This window comes from Artibeus jamaicensis, unplaced genomic scaffold (genome assembly GCF_021234435.1).
Source record: "Artibeus jamaicensis isolate MK-2021 breed Jamaican fruit bat unplaced genomic scaffold, CSHL_Jam_final scaffold_537, whole genome shotgun sequence".
Taxonomy (NCBI): domain Eukaryota; kingdom Metazoa; phylum Chordata; class Mammalia; order Chiroptera; family Phyllostomidae; genus Artibeus; species Artibeus jamaicensis.
In genome coordinates, this window is record NW_026522047.1 from 43,130,555 (window position 1) to 43,150,645 (window position 20,091).

At 44.8% G+C, this 20,091-nt stretch overlaps 2 protein-coding genes across 6 annotated transcripts in view; one reads left to right on the forward strand and one right to left on the reverse strand.

Annotated features, from left to right (window-relative positions):
• The window catches only part of RFX2 (regulatory factor X2), an 82,246-nt gene extending 77,074 nt beyond the window's left edge, over window positions 1–5,172 (reverse strand). For 4 of the 5 annotated variants that reach the window (XM_053658545.1, XM_037165298.2, XM_053658544.1 and 1 more), the window contains exon 1: window positions 5,083–5,167. The gene's annotated coding sequence lies outside the window, so the exon portion shown is untranslated. Of the gene's footprint in view, window positions 1–5,082 lie in introns of all 5 variants that reach the window. The other variant, XM_053658546.1, reaches the window with a different exon arrangement.
• Window positions 4,979–20,091, forward strand: part of ACSBG2 (acyl-CoA synthetase bubblegum family member 2) — a 45,956-nt gene continuing 30,843 nt past the window's right edge. Inside the window, exon 1 of the mRNA XM_037165153.2 lies at window positions 4,979–5,175. Within this exon, the coding sequence (XP_037021048.2) occupies window positions 4,979–5,175 (197 nt within the window). The remainder of the gene's footprint in view (window positions 5,176–20,091) is intronic.

Below are 20,091 nucleotides of genomic sequence, written 5' to 3' on the forward strand. Positions count from 1 at the left end.
GAACTGAGGATACCAGAGAAGGGCAACCTCTCTCAATGTTCTCATCTCAGAGTCTGCCTGCAGGGCTGGTCACTCGACAGAGTCCACCCAAAAGTGTGATGTTTGGGACATAATTTCAGAAGAATCTACACCACAGCCAAGATGCGAGCGACTTGTTTCATTTTTGCAAAGAACTTGCATTTGCAGAGTGACACATTTGTACCAGTGAATTTCTATGCTAATGGAAGGGCATTCCCCCTCCTTAAACGGGCAGCATAAGGCTGGCCCGCTCAACCAAACCAGACATGTTCACTCAACGTCAACTCATCATTTGGTACTGGGCAGGAAACCAACATAAAAAACATCTCAGGCCACTTCTGCTTGTCCCAGTAAACATAAAAATAATGGTTGGAGTGTTGTCCTGTACACTAAAAGGTTGTACATTCAGTCCCCGGTCAGGGCACATACCTAGGTTGCAGGTTTGATCCCCAGGTCAGGGAACGTGCGGGAGGCAACTGATTGATATTTCTGTCTTACATCAATTTGTCTCTCACTCTTTTAAATTATTATTTCTTTTAATTATTATCTTTAAAAAAGAATAATTACTCTTTGCAGAATACCAGGCCCTGTGCTAAACAGTTACAGATATTATTTCTAACAAAGCAATCATAGAGCTACTGTTACCCCCCCACACACCTGCCAGGTCCCAAACCCACTTCTGCAGCACATCCTACGTCCAGCCTGCGGTTTTGCCCTCACTCTCCTCTCTGCCCTGCTCATCTGATCTGGTCTGTACTGAGTCCCAGAGCTGGCTGTATGTACTGGATAAGGAATTACTCTTAATTTCTATATGCTTTCCCATAGCTGTGCAGAAAACCACTTATTTATTCATTTAACAAATATTTATTGAGGGCCTACGCAGTGCCAGAATTATTCTCAGTGCTGGGAATATGGACGTTAATAAAACAGCGCTTCTTTCCCTCGCCGAGCTGGCTTTCCAAGAGGAGACAATGATAATAAAATCAATAAGCATAACATACGGGATGAACGCTAAGGAGGCCAAAAGTACATCACCTTCAAGTGGGAAGGTGACATTTTGAAAAGATCTGAAGGCAGTGAGGGAGGAGCGACCTCCACCCCCCACCACTCCCAGTGCCTGGGCCAAACTCTTTCCAGGGAGAGGGTTTGGGGAATTTCTGGGAGGCTGGCATAGGGTACTGTACTTGGAGATGAGGCCAAAGAGATATTGAGGTGGGCAGCCAGGGTGGGGGTAGGGTTTGTGGCTGGGGGAGACCTTGGCTTTTGTTCTAAGTGAGATGGGAGCTATGGGAGGGTTTGAACCAAGCAATACACCACAGGACACAATATGACCCCTGTCCCCGCCAGGTGAACAGGCTAGAATCATCTGGGCAACTGGTGATGGTGGCTTGGAGTAGGGGACTGGCAGTGCAGGTTGCCAGCCGTGGTCGGATTCTAGGTCCCCACCTTCGGAGTGGGTTATTTTGCTGATGACTTGAGAGAAAGAGGAATGGAGGCCAATGCCAAAGTGTTGGCCTGAGCAGCTGAGAGAAGCCAGCAGACACCTTACGAAGAAAGGACAAGAACTCAGGAGAAGCGGATTTGGCGGGGCACTATCTTGGGCTCAGTTTGGTCACCTCATGTTTAGATTGCCATCAGAATCCATCTGGATATGTCCAGCAGGCAGCTGGCCAGATTTTTCTGCTAGGAAGCTCTTAGAAGCCTGTCTCTGCACTGGTAACCTTGGTCTGAGCTTCCCCGGCACGAACTGCCCCAGACTTACCTACTTCGTATCCCACATCCTACTACCTGATTCTGCATCGTCCTCTCCTCAGGATCTCCCACTTTCAGTTTTCCCTTTAAGAATTACTTTGCTGATCTTGGGGTTTACAAAAAGCATAAAGGTAGTTTTCAGTTTTCTCTCTAATTCCGAACACATGTTCCATTCATTCATTCATTGGATAAATGAAGCACACACTCTGTGCCAGGCATGTATCTGACAGAACACGGCCTGTGGTAGAGCTGATTGCCATTTACATTCTAGGAAGGGGATCAAAATGCTCTTTTTTATATATAAGTCCATGCTTCTTTATAATAATACTGAAATCTAGACAGCTCTGAAGTTTTTGGTAAATTTGGTATTGACTCATTTGCAACAAATCTGACTCGAAGTGGCCCGAGGCTGTTGATGGTCCTCATCTACCCCATTGAATGGGAATCTGTATACAGTTTCTGCAGAAATATGAATGTGTATAGCAGGTGTGTCTCAGCTAGGAATTTCAGGCACTGGGTCAGAACTTGTACTTCCCTGTCCCAGAGTTTATGAGGGTCCCCACAAGTAAGACAGTCTCCCTGAGAACTTCTTGCTTTGTTAATAGTTTCACATTTTACAAATAAAGAGGTGTGTATGGGGGGAGCATATTATTTAAGTAAGTGGTCAACCTGCAGTTAATTAAAAAGAGTCAAATATATTATGATAAGATATGGTTCCTTTAGGCCCTGGAATTTACGAGTAAAATAACCACACATGACTATAAAAATCCTACAAGTGCCCTGGCTGGTGTGGCTCAGTGGATTGAGTGCCTGGTCTATGAACCAAAGGGTCACCAGTTCCATTCCCAGTCAGGGCACATGCCTGGGTTGTGGGCCAGGTCCCCAGTGGTGGGGGGGGACACGTGAGAGGCAACCACACATTGATGTTTCTCTCCCTCTCTTTATCCCTCCCTTCCTTTCTCTCTAAAAATAAATAAAATCTTTAAAAAAATCCCATGAGAACATCCAAAATTTTGACTCAATTGTAATATTAATTAAAGTTAAATTAATTAATTACTGACTCATATTAATTTTATAACTTAAATCTGAAACTACAAGTTAGATCTAAAGAATAAGAAGAGCCAGATGAACAATTTCACAGCATCTCCACTTCTGGTGAATGGCTGCATGCCAGCAGCACTTTTGTGATAAATGAGGTTAAAAGATGAATATTAAGGTAATATGTACACTTAACCCAGAAAGCAAACACCAGCTGAATTTCAAAGGATTTCTAATCTGCTAATTGGAGGTAATTAAGGATAATTAATAACTTGGTCCCTGTCCTCCTGATACCCCTTTTAAGCATCTTGGATGGTTTACTTGGGACAAGAGAGGTGTGGCCCTAAAGGGCTAAATGATTCGGTATTGCTTTTGCTGCAGGGCAAACCACTTCTGAACTCATTCCTCACCCAAGTCAGTTGGAATATCACAAGATCACAGAACAGGTTATCTTTTCCATCATATAGTACGGGAAGTCTTTTTTAATAAAAAAGACTACCTTGTCCCCTCCAATACTTTATCATGCCTGTGGGAGAAGCAGCACTGGTCATTAAGAATATTAAATTCCTTTTCTGGGGAGGGCTTACAGCCCATGTGTCTGGTCAGAGCAGGTGAGTAGTCATTTCTACAGTTATTCTAGTTAGTTCAAGTTTTTAAGCTTGAGTGGGTAATCAGTCCCCTACTCCCCAGGACAGAGGGTTAGGGTCTTTATATAAGCAAATAAAAAATATTTCAAAGGCAGAAAACTGTACTTGAACAACAATAAAAATATTTCAGGGCATGAAGCAAAAAGATGAAAACATATTGACAATATGGGCAATCATTAAAAAGTTGATGTTTTGTGTTGTTATTATTATTATTACTTTTTTGTTGGGGAAGTCAGAACTGAGAGCCTTGTATGGGTTTGATATTTTGGATTTGAAAAGATAAAGCTCGTTGGGACTGGGAGTGGGGGGATTTATGGAAATCTGCACTGACTTGTTGATTTCACAAAACAAGGAAATGACTGGACGGAGCCCTCACACGCAGAAGCAGGAATAAGGTCTATCGGGAGCGCAGCCCTGCCCTCCTACGCATCATGCCCTAGTCCCTCATTCCTGCGGGGCAACCGGGAGGTTAAAATTAGGACTACGAACCACCCGCACCGCCGCCCTCACTGCAGGGGCAGCGCGCCCCACGGCTCCGTTTAAAGCCGCTCGGAAACCCAACTTTCCTCGCGCGGCGGCGAGAAAACCCTCAGGGACGGAGCCGGAGGGAGCGCCGTGGCTTCTCGCCGAGCGAAAAGGAAAGGAATAAAGAACTTCGCGGGCGGGGCGGGGGGCGGATATCGACGGGGTTTGGATTCACACGCGCGCACACGCACACACTTGCACAACCGCAGGAAAAAAACGCCGCGGAGGAGTTCGGGCCACAGGTTGGGCTCTTTAATAAAATAATAAATTAATAATAGTAACAATAAAACCTTTTGGGGAAACTTCGATCGGTCCGAATACAGGAGACAGCGGCGGGGTGCGAAGGAACGCGGAGTTAAGAGGGAGGCGGGAACGAGGGCGGGAGGGCCGAGCGCTCCAGGGTTTGGGGGCGAAGGCAAGAAACCGGTCCCCAGGACACCGGAGTCTCCGGGGCTCGAGAAAAACCGAGAAGAGGGAGGGGTTCTTCACCAAGACTAGCGCACCGACTTTTGGTTAAAAAGTGAGAAACGGGGTCAAGGGGCGCCTTCCAATTCAGTACGGTCCGGGGGGTGTCAAAACGAGAAGGGGGTCCCCGGGCCCCCCAACCCAGGGATTTGGGGTGAAGGTGAGAAGCGCCTTCGAGCCCCTCCTAACTAGAAGTCTAAGGTAAAGAGAGACGAGGGCCCCGGGGAGCCCCGGTTTCACAGATTTGGGGAACGAAAGGGGTCCACAGGAGCTTCCGGTTAAGGAAGTTTAAAAGAAGTTTGAGATAGGTCATCGGGGGCCCCCCCGACTCCGAGATTTTCAGGGTAAGACTGAGAGTGGTCCGCGGGCGTCCTATCCCGGAAGTTTTATAGAAAGTGAGGCGACGGATCCCCACTTCCCCCCGAGTTTGGTTAAAAGAAAGGAGGAGTTTCAGGGAGACTCTAAACTCAGCAGCTCCTGCGGGACTTGGGTGCGAAGGCGGGTCCCGCGGGCGCGCTGTCCGGACGTTTAGGATGAACGGCAGGGGCTGCGCTGCTAGCCCCCCATCCCCTGTCCGGAGCCCCGCCACCCCAGCACTCCCCGCCGGGGCAGGGCCCCGGGCGATCGCATCGGTCACCTGGAGTTCTGGCCGGGAGTTCAGGCAGCGGCTCCCCCGGCGGCGGCTGAGGCGGCGGCTGCAGCGGCTGCTGCTGCGTGTTGGTCCCCGTTGGTAAGTAACAGTCTCCACGGCTACAGTCTCTATGGCGGCGGCGGTGGCGGCGGCGGCTGCTGCTCCTCCTTGCTCCGGCAGCCCGCCTCGCACCGCCCTCCCGCCCCAACGGGGTGGGGCGTTGTTACCGGCAACGGTTACCAGGCTCCATGCCCCACCCCTTCAACGGCCCGCCCACGCCCGCTCCAACGGGCATGGGAGGGCGTGGCACAAGGTTCTCCTGCGTTCCATTGGTTGACGGTGGTGCTTGTCAGAGAGGTTGTCGCTGGGGTTGGGGGGGGAGGGGGGGAAGGACTGCCGACCAGTCACCGGGAAGGAGGGCGGGACTTAGTTGGAGGCGCCCACAGATACCAGAGTTGAGGGTTGCAGAGCGGGAGGTTTGTGTGGGCCTGTGGCTAGTGGCGGGGATCCCGGAAGGCCGAGTTTGGGGAACCCATCTTCCTTTATTTCACAGATGATGAAGGGTGTGGCTGAAAAGGGGCCACATATTGAACCTGACAAGCCCCAGGGAAGCCTATATAGAATGGTCCGAAATTAAAACTTTTTAACTGAAAATGGTTTAAGGCAGGTGGTCGTATCCTAGGCTGGCAGAATCTTCCCTGACAAGTCAATGTTCACATTAATTGAGTCTGTCTATTGCCTTATTTTCATCTGCACTATTACACTTGGAATGTCAATGCAACTGTCCTTTTTCAGGACCCCTCTGGGCACAGCCCCATCAGAGCAGAGACCACAAAATCCCCATTGTTACTGTTATCATGTTAATTGTTAACTGTCTTATATCCACCTGCATAAAAGAAGTAAGGTGCTTTGCCGTGTATAACGCCCACCCGCGTTTTGGTGCGCACTATACACGGGTAATGTATTATACCCATGGGTAATTGTGTCATGTATGATGCACATTCTTATTTTTCCCTCAAAAATTTGGGCAAAAAAGTGTGAATTTTACACAGCAAAATGCGGGTGTGTGTCTTTTTACTTTTTATCTAATCCCAGAAGTTTCCTGCTTTGTTTTCTCCTGCCTCCCTAATCTATCACCAAAGGATTTTATGTAACTCACTTATGCTTCCTCTTTTGATTGTAATGTATAAAATAAGGTGTAAAACTGCCATTTTATGGAGCATTTTCTCAGTTCATTAGGGTTTTGCGTCCTGGCAATTGCTGTCAGTTTGGCTCAGATAAACTCATAAAAATTCTGTACAGGTTTGAACATTTCTCATATTGACGAGTGATATCCAGGCATAGTCTGGGTCCAGTGTCAGCAGACTCTGACCTGTGGGTGCCTACTACCTGTTTTTTGAAGCCCATAGACTGAAAATTTTAAAATATTTTTAATCTAAATGGTTTGTAAAAATCAAAAAGAATAATCCGCCCTGGCCGGTGTGGCTCAGTTGGCTGGAGCCTCGCCCTGTGCACTGAAAGGTTGTATACATTCAATTCCAGCACATACCTGGGTTGTGGCTCCATGCCCACCCTGCAGCAGGTGACCAGTCAATCGATGTGTCTTTCTCACCCCCCTCTCTCTCTAAAAAGCAATGATACTATGTCCTCAGGTGAGAATTAAAAAAAAGAATTATCTTTTGTGAAATGTGAAAAAACATGAAAGTCTTTGATTAAATCCCATATTTTCAACTCCTTCAAGAGTTGGCAAGCTGTGGCCGGTGGGCCATATTCTGTCTGCTTGTGTTTATTTTTATTAGAAAACAAATTCTCCCTTTAAGGGAGGTGGAAGGTGGCTTTCACACTCTAGGGTAGTGGAGAGTTGAGTAACTGCACAAAGACCAAGGGACATAAGCAGAGATAAAATATTTACTATCTAGCCTGTCACAGGAAGTGTGTGCCAACCCTCTTCCCTCCCCTTGCCCCCCTACAGCAGGTTCAGCTGTGAGGAGAACATTTGTACCAAGGTCGGAATGATGAGGAAACAGGGAAGTACATTTTAGGAATTCAGAATCCCTGGGGTGGAAACTCATGTTGAACAACAGAAAGCAGGTCCTGGGGTGTGGCTGGAGCAGAGTGAATGGGGAGGGCAGGTGGTGAGTCAGAATGAAGGGTTCATTCCACCTGAGATCTCATAGGCCATTGGGAAGAATCCTCAGCAGATTGGGGAGCACTGGGAGGGTTTTCAGCAGGGGGAAGATATAATCCAGTTTGTGATTTGTGATTTTTAAAGCTCATGTGTGGAGAACAAATTGTAGGAAGCAAGAAAGACAGGAAGTTTGAGTGTCTGTTATAGTTCCCCTGGACGAAAAAGTGTTGTGGCTTGGAGTAGGGACCTGGTAGTGGAGGTGGTGATGAGTGGGTGGATTGGAGGTACATTTTGGAGAACATGCTAATGGACTGGATATGAAATAAAGTTTCAGGGTGTGATGGGAAGTGCCTTAGCGCCACCTCATATAGACCATTCTGTTATGACTTTTGTTTTGAACATGTAAATTTGTCCCCATGTGGCATTATATTTACAGAAGTACTTATATGTTTCTTCACTACTTAATATGCGTAGAACTCTGCTATCTCAAAAGAAATCAGGAGGGAAATTAGAAAATATTTTTAGATGAAAGAAAATGAAACACAACATACCAAAATTTACCAGATACGGCTTAGTAGAGGAAAAATTATAGCTGTAATAAGCTATGTTTTTAAAAGGGAGAAATTTCTCCCTGGCTGAATAGGTAGTTCCGTTGTTAGAACATCTTCCTGCTGCCCCCAGGGCTGCAGCTTCGATCCTGGTCAGGCCGTGTACGAGAATGAACCAATGGAAGCGTGGATGAATGGAACAACTTGATGTTTCCTTCTCTTTCTCTCTCCCTCTCTTTCTTTCCCTTCCTCTTTCTCTCTAAAACCAATTTTTTTAAATTGAAAAAATAAAAAGAGAGAAAGATCTCAAATGAATAATTTCACTGTCTGCTTAAGAAACTGAAAGATAAGAGTAAACTACACCAGAAGCTAACAGAATAAGTAAAACAGTCAAGATTAGGGCCAGAATAAATGAAATAAAGAATAGAAAATTAATAGAGAGAGTTAACAAAAACACAAGTTAGTTTGAAATATCAAGAAAGTTGACGATGTTGAACTAGACTGACAGACCCACATAAGAGAGGAGCCTCAAATAAATTACTCAACTCATGAATGAAAGAGGCACATCTCAGCCAACCCAGAAAAGATGGTAAGACAGCATTATGAACAATTGTATGCCAACAGGTTGGACATCCTAGATAAAATGGGCAAATTCCTGGTAAGACATAAGCTACCAAAACTGACTCAAGAAGAACCAGAAAAAATCGAATGATCCTGTAATAAGAACCTGCATTAATGATAATAATATTGATGATGATAATAATAATAATAATAAACAACTGCCCACAAAGAAAAACCCAGGACCATATGACTTCACTGGTGAATTCTTCCAAATGTTCAAAGAAGAATTAACACCAATCTTTCACAAAATATTCTTAAATACTGAAGAGAGCTAATACTCCATGAGTCCCTTCTAACATTATATGAAACATATTGTCTTGTTACCAATAGCAGACAAAGACATCACAAGAAGAGAAAACTAGAAAACTAGAGATCAATATCTTTTTTGCTGCCCTGGCTGGTGTAGCTCAGTGGATTGAGCATGGGCCTGTGAACCAGAGTATCGTGGTTCGATTCCCAGTCAGGGCCCATGCCTGGGTTGCAGGCCAGTTCCCAGCAGGGGACACACGAGAGGTAACCATACACTGATATTTCTCTCCCTCCCTCCTTCCCTTCCCCTCTAAAGATAAATAAATAAATTAATTAATTAAAAAACAATATCCTTTTTGAACATAGATGCAAAAGTCCTAAACGAAATACTATTAAACTAAATCCGGCAACATATAAAAAGAATTATACCCAATGACCAAGTGGAATTTATCCCAAGAATGCAATTTTGGTTGGTTCAATATAAAAAAAATAACCATGTTAGTAGAAATAAAGGACAAAAACCGCATGATCACCTCAACAGATGCAGAACAAGCATTTGACAAAATCCAGCACTCTTTCATGATTGAAAAAAAACCACTCAGTGAACTTGGAACAGAGCAGAACTTCCTCAGCCTGATAAAGAACGTCTACAAAAGTGCCACTGTGAGTGACACTCAGTCATGAGGAACTGAGTGCTTGCCATCTAAGCTGAGGAACAAGACAAAGACGTCCGATCTCACCACTTCTCTCCACCAGTGACCGGATGCTCTGAACTCCCTCCACTTGCAGATGACAAGATCTTGTATGTGGAAAATCCTGAGGAACCTGGTAAAAAGCAATCAGGATGATTAAAGGAACTCATCAAGGTTTCAGAATACAAGCAAAATGTACAAAACTCAATTTTTTTTATACACGAGCAATGAACAATCTGAAATTTAAATTAAGAAGAGAATCCCATATATAATAACACCAAAAATAATAAAAAACTTGGGAACAAATTTAATGAAAGAAGCCAAGACCTGTACAAGGAAAACTAAAAAGAAAAAAAGTAATTAAAAGATTAAAAATCTAAATAAGTTGAAAGACATCCCATGTTCTTGGATGAGAAAAGTTAATGTTGTTAAGATAGTAATATTCCCCAAACTGATCTACAGACTCAATGTAATCACTATCAAAATCTAGCACTTTTTTTTCTGCAGAAATTGACAAGCTGATCCTCAACTTTATATGGAAATGCAAGGAACCCAGAATAGACCAGTCTTGAGAAAGAACAGAATTGGAGGACTCACACTCACAGATTTTAACACTTACTGTGAAAATCAAGTGTGGTTTGGGGAGAAGGCTAGACATACAGATAAATGGACCACCAGTGAGAGGTCAGAAATAAACATGCACATTTGTAGTCCATTGTTTTTGACAAGGGTGTTAAGACCATTTCATGGGGAAAGAACAGTCTCTTTAGCAAATGGTTCTGGGACGATGGGATCTCCACATACAAAAGGATAAAGTTGGGCCACTACTTCACACCATGTAAAAAATTAACTTCAAATAGATCATAGACCTAACTGTAAGGGCTAAAACTATGAAACTCCTAGATGAAAATACATGAGAAAAATCTTCATGGTCTTGGTTTGGCAAGGGTTTCTTAAATAGAATGCCAAAAGTACAAGTGCAAAAAGAAAAAAACAGATAAATTGGACTTCATCAAAATTGGAAACTTTTGTGTTCTAAAGGACACCAGGAAAGTAGAAACACAGCCTAAAATGCAGTGGAATATTTTGGGGCAATAAAGGGGAATGAAACCCTGATACATGCTACTGTGCGGATAAGCCTTCAGCACACTACGCTAAGGGAAAGATGTGGGTCACCAAAAGGTCGCACGTGGTAAGATACCACTTACATGAAACGTCCAGAATGGGCAAATCCAGGGAGTTAGAAAGTAGATGAATGGTGGTCAGAGGCTCGTCAACGTGAGAAACATCCAAACCTGCAAGAATTTTTATCAGTTTATTTGAGCCAAACTGACTCAATTCCCAGCAATTGCTGGGAAACAAAACCTCAATGGTTTGAGAAAATGGTCTAGAAAATAGCAGTTTTGCACCTTATTTTATACAAAAGAGGTGGTGATAGATTAGGGAGGCGAAAGAAAGCAAAACGGGGAAAGCTCTGGGATTAAATAGAAAAGTAAAATGATGAACACATACTTCTTTTATGTAGGTGGCTACAAGATAGTTAACAGTCAACAATTAATAACAAAGCTCTGGCCTGTGTGGCTCAGTGGGTTGGAGCACCCTCTGGCACACCAAAATGTTGGGGGTTCGATTCCTGGTCAGGGCACATGCCTGGGTTTCAGGTTCAATCCCCAGAAAGGGACCATATGGGAGGCAACCAATTGATGTTTCTCACACCAATGTTTTTCTCTCTCTCAAATCAACTAACATATTTTAGAAAAATAAAAAAAAGTAACAAGATAACAGTAACAGTGAGGGGATTTGTGGTCTCTGCTCTGGAGGGGTGGTTGGAAAAACACCTTGACATTCCAAAGCTATGTTATCATAGATGCAAAAAGAGAGTAGACAGGCTGGGTTAGGGGAAAGATTGACCTTTGTCGGGGAAGAGTCTAGCCTGGGACGTGCCCTCTGCCATAAACTGCTTCCGGTTAAGTTTTCATCTCAGACCACCCTATGTGGTTACTTTGGTCTCTGAGTTTGCGGGGCCGCCGTACAGGTCACCCCTGAGTTTGTCAGGTTTAGTGTGTGGTCCCTTTTTGTCACAGGCTGGGGGAGGGGCTGGGGGGCACTAAAGTGTATGGTGTTTCTTTCTGGGGTGGTTTCTGAAAATGTTATAAAATGATTGTGGTAATTGTTGCACAACTTTGTTCATATTCTAAAAAACACTGAACTACATGCTTTCCAAGGGTGACTGTCACACTTGGGTGAGTTATACCTCACTAAAGTCCTTATTGAATAAGTCTACTACAATATTAGTTTAAGCTCATTTTTTAAAATTGTGTAACTCACTGACGAAGTTTTTAGGTATTGTCACTGTGATCCAATTTTACCACGAGTCCTGTGGTTTTTATTGTGCAATTTGGCCCAGGGTAGGACTTTTAGGAACGTATATACCACCTTATGGCAGAACGGACGGTATGTAGTAAGGTATTTTGGTTCCACGTTAGCAAGCAGTAGGTTTAGGCTGGTTAAGTGACAGTTGTCCTTGATAGAGAGAAAGGACAAGGTGGGGACCTGCCAGGCCACTTTTAAAGAAAATCCAAGGACTCTAGTCACTTAGTTAAAAGGGAACTCCCTAAGCTGAGCAGCAGCCTGTAACGTCACGACTCTCCCCGCTAAGGCCCAGTTTTGCGTGACTGTCTGACACTGCCGCGCAGTCCTGTGGCTCAGTCCCTGGAAGGAGGAGACCAAAGGAAAGCGTCAGAGCAAAAATCTGCAGCACAGGAAGCCGCAGAACCAGAAAAGCTGGGTGATGGTGGAGAGCAGGGGATGCAGGGGAGGCAGGACCTTGCTTGCTTTGTCCTCTTATCTAAAGCTCGAGGGCAAGTGATGTCAATGGGGAATCATTTATAGGGTGTGGCCACTCCTCCCAGTTTCCTTGGAACTTTCCCACTTTTAAAATTGAAAGTCCCAGCTTCTCAAAAAGTTAAGCAGTTACTGTGTGACCCAGAGGAACCGATGACATTCATCCACACAAACACTTGTCCATGAATGTCCATAGTGTTCACAGCAGCATTACTCATGACAGCCTCAAAGTGGAGATGACTCAGATGTGCATGAAAGGATGAATGGATACACGAAATGTGGTCCAGTCACACACTGGAATATTACTCGGCCATGAAAAGGAGAGAAGCACTGACACTCGCTATATCGTGGATGGACCCTGAAAATGTGGTGTTCAGTGAGAGAAGCCAGACACCAAAGACCACAGAGTGTGCGATTCCATTTATGTGAAACGTCCCAACCAGGCAAGTCCACAGAGACAGGAAGTGGGTCCCTGGTTGCCAGGGCCTGGGGGAGGGGGTGGTTGAAGAAGTGCCTAATGAGTACAGCAATATGGGGTTTCCTTTTGGGTTGGTGAAAATGTTCTGGAATTAAATAGTACGGATGGTTACACAATTTAAATACACTAAAATGACTGAATTGTACTCTTTAATGCGATAAAATTCACGTTAGATGAATTGCATCTAAATAATATTTTTTATAATGTTTTTAAAAACCTGGAAAGTTCCATATCCCAGGCTGGGACCACCTCGGCCCTGAGCAAACCAGATGGCTGCCCACTTCAGCTGATGTGACTGTAAGTCTGACTGCAGACAGATAGACATTGTGTCCCCGAGACCCTTTGCTTACTGACATTCTTACTGACTGCAGGCAGGTGCTCCGTGACAGTGGGACACTGTCATCCGAAATGATGACAGTGTCCCACAGCTTGCTACAGGCCCTGAGAAGTCCTGCGATCAGTCAAGGTTATGATCACAGCCTTTGGAACCCTCAACTGTAATTTGAATTTTGGATCTGCTGCATGCCAGCTGAATGCTCCTGGGCAAATCACATAACCCTGTGAATCGTAGTTTCTTCTTCTTTCCAAAAAGGTTTCCAGTGAAAGCTGGAAATCTCCCCTCACAGGGTTGGGGATTAATTGCAATGAACCCTGTAATGTGCCTGGGATGTCCCAAGTGCCCAAGAGATGTTACTATTATTGGTAAGTGAACCTGGTTAAGTCTGTCGAGCTCAGTATTTCCTAAACCTATTTAACCATGCACCCTATTTCCCCTTCATAACGCCTATTAACCCCTCTCACCTGGCAAACAGCAGTTTGCGGTTTGGGAGTATCCCAAAGAGCTGGCTGGGAAATGGGTTTCCCTGCCACCGTCACTCCCGTAATAAAGCTGCAGTTCCATCCCACAGAGGGCTTGTGAGCGTGGAGCAATCAGTGGAGACCTGTGTTTGGGGTCAGATAGCCAAAAAGGCCTAAGTTCTGATAAAAGGCAGAGGGCACCACAGAACACTTGGCCTCTCAGGACCCCAGTTTGAAGCCTGGAACCGAATGATTCTAAAGATCCGTTTCTTCGACTTCCAACGGTCCGTGACTGAAAACATCACAATTAAAATGGGGTGCTGAGACAAAATGAAAGACAAAAACCTGGGGGCATCCTAAACTGCCAGCAATAAAAGACTGGTTAAGTAAAGTGGCATTCAGGTAAACAATGGAATATTGCGCAGCAGTAGAAAAGGAAGAGATGACTTTGTGGGCAGATGGAGAATAATGGCTATGATCTATGTGGTAAACAATAAAAACTAAAGTGCAGAACACTGCGTATAGTGTTTCCTCATTTGTATTTTTCAAGGACATCTGTGTCAAAGGGGGATGAGCCTACAAATATGCCACCCTTCTTAAGTAAATGTGTCAGCACGTACTGATGCTTACTGCGTGCAGGCCGTTTTCCCATCACTTCACCAATATTAACTCATCTGACCTTCCTGCTACTCTTGCAGAATGAGTCCCATTTTACATATGAGGGAGCTGGGTATATTAGTTACCCACTGCCCTGTGACAAATGGCTCCCAAGTTTAGCAGCTTAAGCAACAGTCATCATCTCAGATAGTTTCCGTGGGTCAGGAATCCACGTGCAGTTTAGCTGGGTGGTTCTAATTCAAGGTCTCCCATGAGGCTGTGGGCAAGCTGTCAGCTGGGGCTGCACTCTCATTTGAAGACTTGCTATCTTTTTTCTTTCTTTCTTTCTTTCTTTCTTTCTTTCTTTCTTTCTTTCTTTCCTTCTCCCCCCCCCCCCCCTCCTCCCCTCCCCCCCCCTCCTCCTCCTTCCTCCTTTCTCTTTCTTTCTTTCTTTCTTTTTCTTTCTTTCTCTCTCTCTCTCTCTTTCTTTCTTCCTTCCTTCCTTCCATCTTTCCCTCCCTCCCTTCCTTCTTTCTTTTTCTCTTTTTAAAATCGTGGTTAGGGCAGTAACACGGGATGTACCGTTCTAGCAGAACCATGAGTGTGCAGTGCCGTGTTGCTAACCGGAGGCACACTGCTGTGCAGCAGATCTCTGAAACTTTCTCACCTTGAATAACCCAAACTCCAGAGCCGCTGGACAGCAACTCTCCGTGGGGGGTGGATTCACTTCCTGTACGTGCTACTGGCTGGAGACTTTCATTAGTTAACACGTGGGCTGTACAATAAGCTGCTCAAGTGTCCTTCTAATGTGGCCACAGGGACCTGGCAGCTTGCCTTCCCCCATGCACTCAACCCAGAAGCCACTGACCTTTTATAACCTAATCTCAGTAGAGATGACATTGCATTAATTCAGATGTAATTGTTAGAAGCCAGTCAGTAAGTTCATCCCCCACTCAATGTGAGAGGCTTAAATAATATTTACATATAAGGGCAGGAATAGGAGGAAGTGGGGGTCGTTGGGGGCCATCTTATTGGGGGGCATCTTAGAGGCTGCCTGTGCTTTGGGGGTGCAAAAGGGTGCCGGCCCTTGCCCAAGCTCACAATCTGGCTGACAAGTCGGGAGCTGGGACCGGAAGCCCGGCTGCCCGGCTGCCTGTCTCTGACGCCACGTGGCTGGCTCCGCCCGCACTCCCGCTCCTCCCTGCCCCTTGCAGCCTGCCCGTCCGTGCGGAAAATATTCCTTGAAAAAAGATAAAAAGAAACTAAGAATGTACATCACAGTGGGGGGAACCAGGCTTTGTGTACTGTTTGTGTCTCTACGTGTGAGTATTTCCGAGCACAAGCGTTACTTTTCTAATTTTGGGGGGAGAGAGTCAAAAAGCCCCAAAGGCATGATAAAATGAAAGGATGTCTTTTGCTAAAATATAAAATAAAAACCGAAAAAGGAATTTTCAACTATGTGTTTATGAGAAAAGGATCAGCCAGTCAAACCGCAGGGCCGCTAAGAAGGAGTCTCCTTGGAACACAAGCATGGCCGGGAACACACCCGCGGGGGAGCCTTCCCGGTCCCCGGCGGGCTGGGCCTCGGTGGTTGTTAAAACCTCTTTCTTCCTCTCCCAGACGGGCTTCTTCCTAATTGACTCTTTTTATTCCACTAATGACTGTTAATTAACCAGCGCTATTAGGACTTTAAAGGCCATTTATGCATGCATTCGTTGGTGGGTGGTTTTAAGAGCCACTTACTTGGCACAGACCTGAGTGTGAGCATCTGACCCTCTCGAGGGCGGCGAGAAAGGACGATTTCCATAACGACGGCCTCTGAATGCAGGATTCTGTATGGAAGGCACCTGTGTGCCGCGAAGACCTTTCTTTCTCTCAGGGCTTTCTGGCCACCCGCAGCCACATTTCTTCGCGGCACTGACTTATTTCCATAGCAAACTGCCGCAGCTTCCAAGAGCCTTCGAAGGACAGGCTTGAATACACGTCCAACACATTTTTTCCTAAATCCCATTTTGTCAGCCAAGTGTATTAACCACCTCTAGGCAACCGGGGCGCAGGGGAATAGAATGGCCAAGGCTGTGTTCCGCGCTGACTGCAAATGAAAGGAAGAAGGAAAGAGGAAAAAGAGGAAAGGGAGAACTGGAAATAAACCCAAGTGAGGCATGAGAATGAAAGAGGTTGGAAAAAACAGGAAGATAAGTCAATGACAAAAGTGGTCGAGAATTCCGATTGCCCACTTGACCAAAATGAAGCGGAGAATGCTTGATTCTTGACTTAATTCCAACCGCTGTAGTGGCAACGGCAACACTGCTGACTAGACGGGATTCCGTGCATGAAAACGGCGACTTTTAAGAAATTATAGAAAGGTCTGGCTGACATTTGACACAGCAGTCTACCGGGGGGGGGGGGAGGGCACGGCGCTTCATAAGGTGAACACTGTGTGCCTGTTATGGGAGACGTCTCCTGTGAACTCCATCACGTTCATTACTACGTGGAGGAAACTGCAGACAGGAAGAGGGATGTCTGCTCTCAAACAGTGGGAATGGGTTTATGGAAAGAGATCAATGTGCGGATTCGGTTCCTCTGATTTTTCTCATGGATGTCCTTGCCTTTTTCTCCAGACCACTACTGATTCAGAATAGTCACTTTTTTTCCTCAGGGAAGCCTGCCCTTCCTAGGTGGAGGTGGAAGCAGGGCTCCCTGCTGGCCACCGGGAGTCTAAGATCCATCATCGGGAACTCGCACATGTGCACCGGGCTTTAACAAGGTGGAGTAAAACTCCTGATGCTGTTCAAGTTATGGTGAGTTCCGGCTTTATCTGCCACATTTAGTTTGTGAAGCAGTCACACAGAAGGGAAAAAAGCTGGCCTTTCCATTCATTTCGGGATTATTTATTTTATGCTGTTATGAGGACAGGCAATAAAGATATTAATAAACGTAAAGACATGGATTAAATTGTGCAATTCTGAGTCTTGAAATATTCTAAATTTTAAAAAGACTCTCTTTTGTTACCTTTTAATCCAGTGCTTCTCAGTCGTTCTTGCTTCAAGGTGCACAGGCAAAATGATATTTAGGCATTGGTATAAAACTCCCTTTTAATAAAAAATCTGAGCTTTCTTGCATGAATATAACATTTTTATCCTTGCCTGAGGATATGTTTATTGTTTTTTAGAGAGAGAGGAAAGAAGAGAGAGAAACATTGATGGGAGAGGAACAGCAATCAGAATTATTAATTGGTTACCTTCCGTATGTACCTGACCAGGGATCGAACCTGCAGCCTAGGTACGTGCCCTCACTAGGGATCAAACCTGCAACCTTTTGGTGTATGGGACAGCACTCCAATCAACTGAGCCACCACTGAGCCACCTGTCCAGGGCAACTTTTAAAATTAACTTCTATGCTTATAATCACTATCAACAATTACTGACTGAGAAATTTTGCTAATGGTCTCTGAAATTCTTTTTAATGTTATTAAATGTTTATAACCTATTTAATGACATTTTTCTTTTTTACAGAGCTATAGCTTACATCAAAGTGAACAGTTTTCAATTTTTTACATATGAGTGACTCTTTACATGCTTGCAGACCTTTGTCACCAGGACCTAGGTCAAGGTATAAAATATTTCCAACCCCACGAAGGGTTCCTTCATATCCTTTTTCAGTCAATACCCGCACTTATTCATTCTGACATCTATCACCATATTTATTTTGCTTCTTCTTGAACTTCATATTGGTAAAATTATACAGAATGTTCTCTTTTGTGTCTGGTTTCTTTTGTATAATATTACCTCTGTGAGATTTGTCCCTATTGTTAACAGGATCAAATGATTCTTTTAAAAAAAATTGTTGAGTTGTATTCTATTGCATGAATATACCACTATTTGTCTATTCATTTTCCTGTTGATAGACATTTGGTTTGGTCCCAATTTCCTCATATTCTTCTTTTCAACAATCTCTGAACTTTTTATTGGCCTCCCGCCCCCCAGGGGGATGCCCCACTTCTGCTGCCTCAGGACTTTGGTGTCACTGACCTGAGACGCCACTTTGCTGTCCACAGCCCTGTTGGGTGGTGGTCTTTTGGGTGGAACCATGGAGTGGCTGGAGTCCAGTGTCCCCGAGTTTGCAGTCCTCTCTTTCTTCCAGTAGAAGAAAGGCAGTGGTCCCAGGTAGTGGTCCCAGCCCTTGTCTTGACCTTGATGTTCAGCAGGGCCTGGTACTCCTGGGCTTGGCACTGCCCCTCTGCCTGTGGCTGGGCCAGCTCTGACTCCCGGTGCAGAAATGAGAAGCAAACAATTTTTGCAAGTCACTCAAAATTTACAACTGTTAACATTATACCTGACAGGTGATAGGAAATTTAAAACCACCTTTGTAAGTCATCCATAATAAGTGAAATTATATCAGAAGATCCCTGTTCTTCCTTTGTTCATTGACAAATACAAACTTGAAAAATTCTTCTAATGATGTGCCTGGATTTTGAATCCAGTTGAACATTTTTCTTTTTTAAACAAATTATTAATTATTTTTTTACCATTGATTTGAGAGAGAGAAACGTCAATTTGTTGTTCTGCTATTAGTGTATTCATCGGTTGATTCTTGTGTGTGCCCTGATGGGGTATTGAACCCTCAACCTTGGCATATAGAGATGATGCTCTAACCAATGGAGACCCGGCCAGGGCCCCAGTTGAACATTTTTATACCAGGAATTTCAAATAACAATGACATTCTTATTTTCAGGATATGCTTACCCTGTTAGAGTAGTCACCCAGCTGCTGACCTTGTCCTTACTAAAGGGCACAGCAAACTGATAACCAGGAAGACGAGGACTTGGGACCTTTCCCCAGAGCTGTCTCCACCCACAGCCCTCTTCTGTCTACCTGTGTGTCGTCTCTCCTTCTTATGAGGACACCAGTCACTGAAGGTAGGGCCCACCTTCAGTGTTCTGGACTGACTTCATCTTAACATACCCAATCACATCTGCAAAGACCCTCTGTCTAAATGAGGTGACATTCTGAGGTTCCAAGCTGGCGTGGGTAGTGGGAGGGACACTACTCAACCCAGCGCAGCATCTTTGCTAATTGTAGAGTGTCATGTAACATTAGGAGGACCAAACAGGACACAGAAGGGAATGCTGATGTCTGGCGCAGCTGCGGCAATAGTGGGGACAGACACCAGACCGGAAGACCGGAACTTGGGGGACAGAGGGTTCTGAGACCAAGACTCTCCAAGAGGGAAAGGGAAGCTGTTAGATCATCCTATATCAGGGGTTGGCAACCTTTCTGTAAAGGGCCAGGCAGCAAACATTTTGGGCTTTGCAGGTCATACGGTCTGTTGCAATTACATGGCTCCACTGTTATGGAACTGGATACATACATGAATGGTGTGGCTGTGCGCCAAGAAAACTTTACTTATAAAAACAGGTAGCGGGCCAGATGTGGCCTAAAGGCTGTAGTTCTCCCCTCCTGTCCTGTAGGGTAGACAACCTATCCCCCAGGTGTACAACATGGAGATAAACAAACTACTGGCGGGCCTGTGGCAAACATAAGGGGAGAAGGAATTAAAACACGTAGGAAATTGTCAGAGATACTGTCAAGGGATAATGTCTAAAACTGAGGTTAATACTGGAGGGAATAAAGTGTTGATGGTGGTTGGCTACTGGGAAGGATATTTGTGGGGTCTGAGGAGGCAGAGGTGGAATAGGGGATTGTTACTTAGTTATAAACCTTTATGGTCCTTTTGATACTCAAACAACAGTAACAAAAATATATGTATTACCTTAATAAAAAAGTAAAAACTTTATTAAAAAATAGTCAACTAATGTCAGAGCATTCTGTCTTTGTTGCCAGTATTGTACCAGATTCTGTGGTATATTCTCTCCGGGCCTGTGAAGAGAGGTAGGAGCTCCCACCAGGGGGCGCTGTGAGAAAAGTTACCGTTTTTTCTCTGGGAAAATAAAATAAGAATTAGCTTGGCTACCCTACAGTTGGACTCGCCAATCTACCACCCTGGGGGCCAGATCCGGCCCTCTGCCTGAATTGGTTTTGTTTGGTCTTTGCTTATTAA